This window comes from Malania oleifera, chromosome 4 (genome assembly GCF_029873635.1).
Source record: "Malania oleifera isolate guangnan ecotype guangnan chromosome 4, ASM2987363v1, whole genome shotgun sequence".
NCBI lineage: Eukaryota > Viridiplantae > Streptophyta > Magnoliopsida > Santalales > Ximeniaceae > Malania > Malania oleifera.
Window position 1 is genome coordinate 12,203,979 of NC_080420.1, and position 10,417 is coordinate 12,214,395.

The window sequence follows — 10,417 nt, forward strand, 5'->3', positions numbered from 1 at the left end:
CCCACATGTTGAAGTATTTGAAAGGCCTTCTTTCCATGTCTTCATCATCCAACAAAGTGACTATACAGAATGCATGATCTAAATAAATGCCAGGCATTTGAAACACGACATGAGTACACAAGCCAGTCAAAAATCATTCCCTATTTGCCACAGCTCTGTCAAGTTTACTCCATGTTCTGCCATTAGACCATGTAAGGAAGCTACTAGTAGAATTAAGATCTAAGCCCACATTCATGAAAGCATTCCTTTTAAGTCCTTTATATCGTATGCAGTAACTTCATTCCCATTTCTCTTTTCAGTTGCGTCAAGTACATTATTAAAATCACCTAACAGAATCCAGGGGCCTGTGTTAGCCCTAGAAAAATCATAGATAGATTGCCAAAGCATTCTTCAAGCAAAAATTGTGTGGAGTCCATACACAAAGCTTACAAAGAAGCACTTTGATGCTATAAGGCACCTGATAGAGCAGTGGATTAGTTGGGGATTACTATTTACCATCTCTAATCTTACCTTTTGTGGATTCCATAGCACAACAATTCTTCCAGCAGCATGCTCCCCTAAGTTGTCAAATTGATTCCAGTTGGGAAATTTCTTTTTCATCAATTCTTCCAATTTATTAGGCGACAACTTTGTTTCCAATATTCCAAAAACATCTAGGTAGTTCTTTTTAATGAGGTCAGCAACCCCACTATGCTTCAGGGTTTTATTAAAACCCATGATATTCCAGCTGCCCACCTTCATTTTTGTTTAGAAGGGGGTTTCAACCCCTTTCCAATTTTCAGAGGATTGTACTGTGCATTCTTCCCTTTTTTCTTCTTCAAAATTGTAGTGAAACCCTCAGCTTTTTCTTTCCCCTTCACTGATTGCTCATCATGTACTAATTGTAAGTTATCTTTTGATACATTATCATTACCATTTCCATTCCCTTTTAACCCAGCTTTTCCCACACCTGAGCCACTATCAACACTATTTTTCCCCACAGATCTCTCCTCAATCCCTTTTCCACTTTGATTTTCATTGAACCTACTATTAGCATTGAAACTACCTTCTTTGTCATGATCAAGTCCACTATGGACAGCAGGCAAGTTGTTATTGATGGCATCTACATCAGAGTCCATTTTAACATCAGTGTCTTCAGACGGTTCCTCTTCAACAGAATCAAGAATAACATCATCTATTTTTGCCCTGTCATCTTCAAAGTTAGTAGCCTCATTCTCCTTATTGACCTCTGCATTGCAGATTGGTTCCTTTTCCTCCACATTTTTTGACATCTGCAGAGGCATTTTAGGTCTATATTGAGGGCCAACAGGTTTTTTGGGGCCTTCCCTGGGGTCATAGAAGGCAGAAGAGTGGCCAATAGCTTTACATTTCATACAAAATCTTGGTAATCCCTTGTATACCACCTTCTGTACTATTTCTATATCATCTGGTTGCAGAAGATTCACTCTATATTTAATTTCTTTGGCTAAGTCCACCTCCATCATTGCTCTAGCGTAGGAGATTCTAGCTTTACTAGTTGTGAGTTTATCCATACATAGTGGCCTCCCAATATGTGAAGATATTCTTCCTATAGCACTTGGATGCCACAGATCGAAAGGAACGTCTTTCAGTTGAACCCATACTGGTACTACAATCCTCTACTCGATTCCAAACTAGAAATACCTTGGCATTCTCTTTAGAATAAGAGTTCTCCAATATACTGAATTTGGCCCATTCATAAGTACCTCATTTAAATAATCTTCATTGAGGAATTTGAAGACAATCTAGCCTTTATCATGCTGTGTATAAACTACCTTAACATTCCAAGCTCTCAACAGAGAATTAAAAGCCACCTTACGAAGGAATTTGCTCATAAAGCCCCACAAGGTGATTGTTTACAATACCTTTAGAGCTATACATCTCAGACTCTGATATCCGAACTTTGTCTTCACTAGCAGTAAACACAGGCAAAGGACCAAGTGAGCAGGGTCCTTATTATTTGAAAACAACTCTGTCTAGGGGACCTTTTTATTATTTCTAATAATCATATCACCTTCATGATTAACAGCCATCTTCTGTCCATTCTCTTCAGGAGCTGACAGGTTTCCAACAGGATCATGATCAAATTTAGAAAGAACCTCATCACCCCATTGTATCTTCTTACCATTACTCAATCCACGACTCTCCCCTTCTTCACTTCGGTTGCTATCAGCATCAGATTAACCCATTACCTCCTCCATTTTTCTATTGGACAACAATGAACTTCCAGTCTTTCTCTCCCCTATTTGATTCTAGAATCTCATCTCTGTGTTTGACTCATGAATCTGGGCCTCCTACATGCCCCCTATGCACGAAGAGAACCTAACAGCTCCTCTGAAGATTTCAACCCACTCACAGGTGTTTTGGCCCTTTGCGAAGCTATTTTCGACAGCCTTTTGAATTCTACCATTATTTCACCATGACTCCTCTTACTCCACTCATTCTTATTTCCACATTTGATATCAATGAACTTCAGCGCAAGGTCCCTTTCTTCCCTTCTCTCCACTTCCTTGAATTCCTTACCCGCAACCTTGGTATCATTTCGATGACCCGTAGTTCCCAGAACTCTTCAAAATTCAAAATAAACCATGGGCGGGAAAATGGATGAATTAAGACCCCGTACCAGATTCAATTTAAGCTCTATATTCCTTCTTTGATCAGTTTAAGAAGCTCAAATATTGCATCAATGTCCAAATCAATCGCCAACCCTAATAAATTACTGAGTCTCAAAGCTTCACGAAGAGATGACCTCATTCCACTTTTTCAGTCACAACACAATCTGTCTGAACAACTTTCAATCAATCCAATACCTTCAGACAATCCAAAGCCTTAGAAATCCACCCACAATCACAGCCGATTGCAAGAAATCACAAAATGAGATGAGCAACAAAATCAGTCCCAAGATCTCAATCCGTAGTCATGCACTTTCTAGAGAGAAGGGAGAGCTTCTCTCTTTAACATGACTAGTTGATGCTTGTTTGTTGGAGTTCACCACTCCCTCTTTGCTTTTCGTCCACCATGTTGTTGCTCAACCATGACGCATCGGGCACTAGACTTCCTTATCGCAAGCATTTAGGCACCCATGGTACCATTGCTACCCACGCACAATAGCCATCACTTCAGCTTGTTGTCTTCGACATGCTATCGTAACCACCAACAAAGTCTCCAGTCACCACCTAAGCCCCTTTTTACTATGGCAGGCACTGCCTCCATTGCAACCACAAAGTTGCTCTTGCCTACAGTCTAAATCCCCAAAATTAAAGGGACAATCACTTCTTCTTTATTCTTCCTTGATTTTTCGTTTTAAATCATCTAATCCAAAACCAAACTGATTCTTTAATTCTTCTTACAAATTTGTTCACAATTACAAGTGGACTTTTACTTTTATTATTTTTTCATTCAAGACTCCCATTGATCTTCAAACTAATGCTATATTCATACAAATTTGTTCACAATTACAAGTGGACTTTTACTTTTATTATTTTTTCATTCAAGACTCCCATTGATCTTCAAACTAATGCTATATTCATACAAAGCACAGAAATTTTTGTGCAAAAAAACTGAAAATCTATGATAAACCATCTGAATATGGGAATGAAAAGCATGCATTCATTCATTAAAATAGACTAAGAAAAAAGGATACCTCTTGTTCGATGGGTATAGAATTTGAAGAAAAATAGAGTAAGAATTCCAAGAGCATCTTTCAAATTTCAGAATCTAAGTCATCTATTCTCAATCGTCTCTCTAGATTTCAATGACTACCTTCTTCAACAAATTCCTCTCAACAAAGTTTCCCCCTTATTTTGATTATATTAGTCTCTCACAGTGTCTCCCTCTTAACACCAATAGAAATGCCCCCTCGCTGTCTTGCAGAGTGTTTCCTTTTCTCCTATGACATTTATCAATTTCGGCTGAGTAATTAATTCGATTTTCTTATTGCTTTTTTATTTTTTCTTATCTTTTATGGGATTGCCAAGTGGCACAGTATGTTGGAGGAATATCTTTTTTTCAATTTTGGAAGGGATTTGTATGCTTGGTGCATGCGAGGTCATGTTGAGGTGAGTGAATTTAAGTGAAATGTAAGTGTTGTGTGCAAAACTATGTAAAACATGCATTCTTAATGAATTTTAAGTGACGTGTGAAGTTGTCATTGCAAAACAGAGAGGAACATAATTAAATTGAGTGTAGTTGTATGCGATTGAGTGAAATTGAGTGCAACATGAGTGAGGTATGAGTGGTGTTCAATGGAATTGGGTGAGATTGAGTTATGTGCGTAAAATTTGCTTTTGATTTATGCATGGGTTGGGATTTGTGCTTAAATCAAGGGTTAAGGTTGAGTTTTAGTTCAAATTGTGGCAATTAAGTTTGATAGAGTTTGATTTTGAGAGTTTAAGGTCTAATTGAGCTTTATTTGAGTAGTTGAGATTCAATTGAGCCTTTATTTTTTAAATTAGAATCCAATTTAACCTTAATTTTGAAATCAAAGGTCTATCAGGTTCTAATTTTGAAAATTGATATTCAATTAGAAAATTAAAGCTCAATTAAGCCTTTGTTGGGAGATTGGTTTGTTTTTTTGGGTTCCAGTTTGAAGGTTTCACAGTTTTGAAATGCATTTTGAGTGCACTTGTTTTATCTTTGTGTTTGTGTCAAGTTTTCTTATTGATATTTGTTGAATCTAATGTTTTATCTTTGTGTTTGTGTCAAGTTTTCTTATTAATATCAACTCCTTAAAATTTAGAAATTGAGGTCCATAATGAATTTGAAAATTAGTGTCAACAAACCTCCCAAGCGTTGGTTCTTCATCTTGCGTTACATTTGTTGCTCCACTAGTCCCTTTTTTTTTTTTGATTACACAGGAACCTCAGCCACCAACAAGCTAGACCCCTTGATGCGGCACCAAACCTACGGATCAACGTCTTCCTCCTAGGTCTCGCTGATCAGGTAAAGTCCGAAATATAGACACGACTTCTGTACATCAGTTGGATGTTCGGCCAACCCGACCCCCGGGAGATATCTCCATTACCATCCACTAGTCTTGAACATTAGCGAACTAGTGAGTTCCTTTTTCACGGAGGCATTCACAACGAAGGATTTTGACCCTCTTCATTACGAAGGACCTGAAACAACCACAGGGAATGAAACTATGAATGGAAATTGCACAGGAAATGAAATTTGAAATGAAACTAGGAACAATAACTACTGTAGATTATGACTAAAGGGAGGTAATAGGAATGGGATATGTAATTGAAATTAGATTATTTGTGTTTTATGGTATGAATGTTGCCATGGAATGAAATTGGGAATGGAAACTGGGAATCAAATTTGTAAGAAATATTGGGTGGAATTTGTAATTAAATCGAGAATGAAAAATTACGAGCGATTATGATTTAAACCATAAAGAGAAACTCCTCAATAGATCTTTATAATTAATTGTTAATTAAATAAGAATTCTGAAATGAAACTTGGAATGCAATCAAGAATTTAGCTGCTAGAGTTGTGCAATGAAACTTGTGATATGGAGTGACAGCATAGAATGAAACTAGGATTATGACTTAAAATTGACATGGGACCTATTATTGGCTGAAATTTTGAATTTACATTATTAAATTTAATATAGATTTTTTTTTTAATGAAGCGGGAATTCTAGTCACCGATGAGCCCTTCGGACCCCCTGGTGTGGCACCAAATCGGTGACAGCGTCGTCCTCCCTTAGGTCTCGTTGATCAAGATAAAATCTGAATGCGAACACAGCTTCCATGCATCAGTTGAACTTTCGGCCAATCCTAAACCCAAAACACACATAGTGCATCTACTGAGAATTGATCCCTCGATGCTCCTTCTTACTTGTTGATGTCTTTCCACCACACCATATCCAGGAGCAATTTAATATAAAACTTGCTGCCGAATGAAATTGTAATTTCTTTACAAATCATATTGTTTTCATTCTCCATCTCTCCACGTTCAATGCATTGCAACATTCATACCACAAAACACAAATTATCCAGTTTCACTGCAAATCCTAATCCCTATCATATTACAAGTTCCATTCCTAATTTAAATCATAAAATTGCAGCAATTTTCATTTCCAATTTCATTAAGGCTCTTGAAAAATCTAAGAGAAAAGAAAGGAAAATATGAAGGAATCCACTTTTGTATGTTTGATTAATAAGGAAAGTAACCAAATCAATGAATAAAAATGTAATTTTACGAATCATTTACATTTCATTTTTCTTAATTTTTAATCATTTAAAAACAAATTTTCATTTTTAATACTATTTGATATAAAGAGAAAATATAGTGAAAAATAAGTTTCATTCTTCTCATTTTTCTTTCCTTTCCTTTTTCGAACCAAAATCCTTAATTCAAAGAGGCCTAACAGTCCGTTTAAATCAACGATTTTGCTTGCGAAAAGGAAAGAAAAGAAAAATGAGGAGGAAACTCATTTTTCCTTATATTTTTCTTCTCTATTAAATACTATCAAAAAGTAAAAATTTAATTTAATATGACTCAAGATTAAGAAAAATTAGATATTAATGATATGTGTAAAATTAAAATTTTGTTCATAGATTTGACATTTTTTTAATAAAATTTTCTTTCCTATTTTTCTTGATAACCAAACGTGAAAATGTAAATTCCTTGATACTTTTCTTTCATTTTCCTAATATTTTTCGAGATCCAAATGTTATAGTAAATTCCAATTTCCATTCCAAGCCCTTCTTTATAATCTATTGAGAATGCCTCCACGAATAAGACTTCTTTCACGCTCTCTCACCTTTTCTTAGTAAGCAAAAGACACAATGCAGGTCAATACTGCACCAAGTTACATAGTTTATTCTTAGTCGTGCAAAAAATTGAAGTTCTGAATCCTTAGTGCAACTATATCGATCTCTACACTAATTATAACTTTCAAATGAAAAATTGATTATTATTTGACCATATTTCTCAACCTAGTTACTAATTAATATTGGGCTCAAGTCAATGTGTTCGAGATACAGAGAATTTAATTAAATCTGAAGAAAAGATAAACAAAAAGTGTGAAGCCTTAATTAATTTCATAAATTATTTAGCTAAAGTTCTATTATACACCATTGTGTATGCCAGATAGCTAGTTTCTTAAAATGCAAACACAAAATATGTGCTTGGTAGTTGGTCTATGATCAAGAAAAACATCAGGCACACCCTAAGGATTGTGCTCAATGCTCATACATAGTTGCAACCAGGGCCAACTTTGTTTTCCCATGACCAATTGGGGAATAAACATTACAAGTTTGATCACATTCCAGCTTTGATGTATGATAAACTTGCAAGTGGAAGTAACCCTGTAGAATCCCATAAAAATTTTTTAACAATGTTTAACAATAATGTATGGTCTTGTTTAATAGGGATTAACTTCGATTTCAACAAATCTCTACATAAGCAAATTGGTATAGTTTATGCAGTTTAACCCTCAGCATGAAGATACGGTGCCACAAATTAACCAAAATGCAAATTAAGTTTTCATCCGCAGAATGCATGGTTGAACTGGAGATGTTAAGCTGCAAGTTAATTCCAAAAGAGAAAGGGCATAATCCAAGTAAAACCAAGAGAAGCACTTATATTTGCAACAAAATTCTAGCAAAACCAACAGTAATTATGGAACTCCCCAAGTTCCAAAAAAAGCTTGGTTGTTCAAGTTCTGTTTGATCGTCGATAACAAAGACACTTGATCAATAACCACAGAAAACCTAAAGAATACAATATCAAATAAAAGCAGGAGAGCTAATTTACTGGTCTGACGGCATCTTCAAGTTGTAACGGTGGTAATTGTTCTTCTTTCCCAACTCCACAAGTTTCTTTGCTTCTTCAATCTTTGAATCCTTAACCAATCCATCCACCACACGCTGCAATACAGCAACATCAACAAGGCGCCGCCGCTTAAATATCTTCTCACAGAGCTCAAGAGCCAGGCTAAAATCACCCTTCTCACAAACAGCCGGAACCAGTGTCGCATAAGTTGTCTTGTCTGGAGCACAATCACTTGCCTCCATTTTGTCAAACCACTTCTTAGCTTCTTCCATCTTCTCATCGTTACAGAATCCTTTAATCAAAGCATTGAAACTAAAGACATCAGCTTTAATACCCATGGACTCCATTTCTTCGATCAACCTCACTGCTTCTGACATTTTCTTCTCCGAAGCCAATCCTACCAACTTGGCATTGTAACTTCTAACATCAGGAACAACATTCTTCGCTTCCATTCGAGCCCATATCTTCTCCGCATCCGCAAGTCGCTGCCCCTTCCCACAAAACTCATTCAAAAGCGTATTGAAAGTGATCAAATCAGGGGTCACCCCGTTCTTCTCCATCTCATCGAGCATCGAAAGCGCCAAGTCGAGAGAACCCATGTCGCAATATCCCTTGATGATGATATTGTAGGAGAACACATCCGGGCTGACCGACAATTTCGAAGGCAGTTCTCGAAAAATCTCCTCCAGCTTATCAAACATCTTCGAATTAACGCACGCCCCGAGAAGGGCATTTAAAGATTTCACCGTGCGCTCGCATTTCCGTTCAGGCATTTCGTCGAACGTCTTGGAGGCTTCATCGAACATGCCAGATTTACCATACAGGGTAATGAGCCGAACTGCGAAACCCTCCCTGGAAATGTCGCTGTACTTCTTCTGATCTTCGAGGATCTCTTTGATCCATTTGAAGCGCTTGGCGGAGGCGAGCCGGCGAACAGTTTCCTCGTAGACGCCGGTCTTGGTGCGGAAGCGATCAATCTCGGAAGATTCTTTAAACTTCTGGACCAGACGTTTGAGGTTGCGCTCTTTAAAGAGGCTCTGGGATCGAGATTTGATGGTGATGAAATCAGTGGTTTCTGGGGTTTTAGAGACAGAGGTGGAGAAGGTGCGACGCAGAATTCGCGAGAGGTACGACATAGTTAGATCTGCTGAGTGATGCGGCGTGTGGCAGATGGAATGAAGAAGGCAGGGGTCTGGGTAGCCAAGGAATGCGTGTGGTGTGAAGCCTCTCACTTCTTAGTCCCCCTGGTCGAGGGTTTAGGGTTCAAGGAAAATGATCAGGTCACTGTACAAAATCCCCAAATGAATGGAAAAATTAAAATGCAAACAAAGGTTTAGGGTTCAAGGAAAATGATCAGGTCACTGTACAAAATCCCCAAATGAATGGAAAAATAAAAATGCAAACAAATGAATATAAATTCTCTCGTGCAACGTTTTCCAAGGGAAAAATGCTTCCCAATCACCCAAAAAAATGGACATTTTTTGTTGAACAAAATTTTTTTTATTTAATGTTTTAAGAATTATAAAACTTAATTATTTTTAATATATTTAAATAAAAATAAAAATGATAAAAAATATGGATCTGTGATTTTTTTTAATTGTTTAGAAAATTAAAATTTATAGAGTAGTTATTTATTTTTCTAAAAGTATTGAAATTTTTATAAAAAAAATTATTTTTAAATGAAAGCATAGATTTGAATTGTACATATAAACAAAATAGAAAGTGAAATTGTTTTCCATAACTGAAGTGCCTTTAAATCACTAGGTGCCTAAAGTATGAGTGTCGTTAGTATAACATACGGTAATAGGAGAAAAGAAATTATTAAATTAGACAATCTAATCATGTGATATTATCTTATTCTTAAATTTTGAATAAAAAAATTAACCTTTATTTTATAATTTTTAAAAATAACTCAAAATTATTCAAAATTCAAGGTGAAAATAGATGATGAGCGCGTGGGCTCATGTATTTCTTCCGCCATATGGGGCCCATTATCTTCATGTGCCTTTGAAGTATAGAGCTTTTTTTTTTTTTTTCCTTTAGGATGTTTTTTAGTGTAGTTTTTTCCATCTAATTTTAGTGAACTATTCTCTATTTTGATTTATTAAATCTTGGGCTTTTCTCTCATTTCACATCCAAAGCCTTAATTTACCTTATTAACTTCAAGCAACTCAATTAAATCTAAACAATATTTACATGAGTAAATTTTTTTATTAAACGTGTAGTGTGAGAATGTTACACTTAACATAAAACCTATTTGCACCATTTTTATTATTAAATTTCATGAGTAGCTATAGATTGTTTACTAGATCTGTGTCAATAGTTTTATTTTACCCATAAAATAAAGAGTTTGAGTTGAATATATGAATAACTAAATAAAAAATACAAAGAAATAGGATGCAGCATAAGGCGGTCGACTGGTCACTTTTGGGTGATTGATCGAATTTTTTTTTCTTCCTACAATGCTAGTCAACTGAACCAATGAAGTTTTGAAATTTTGAGTTGTTTGCATATAACTAACCAATGTATCGAGCATGCCATGTATCTAAAAGTTGCCACATATAAGGCAACAATTAGGGCAGTTGGTAGTTGGTTCCCTCCATCCCATTGAAGG

General features: G+C 36.0%; 1 protein-coding gene across 1 annotated transcript; it reads right to left on the reverse strand.

Annotated features, from left to right (window-relative positions):
* Positions 1-7,592: 7,592 nt before the first annotated feature.
* LOC131153635 (small ribosomal subunit protein mS78 (rPPR3a)-like) lies at positions 7,593-9,291 on the reverse strand. Its single transcript, XM_058106078.1, has one exon. It carries the CDS (start codon positions 8,937-8,939, stop codon positions 7,782-7,784), a length of 1,158 nt encoding a protein of 385 aa, XP_057962061.1. The 5' UTR covers positions 8,940-9,291; the 3' UTR covers positions 7,593-7,781.
* Positions 9,292-10,417: the final 1,126 nt, after the last annotated feature.

Excerpts from the sequence above, each read along its gene's own strand:
- LOC131153635 (XM_058106078.1), bottom strand. The coding sequence starts at position 8,939 with ATGTCGTACCTCTCGCGAATTCTGCGTCGCACCTTCTCCACCTCTGTC.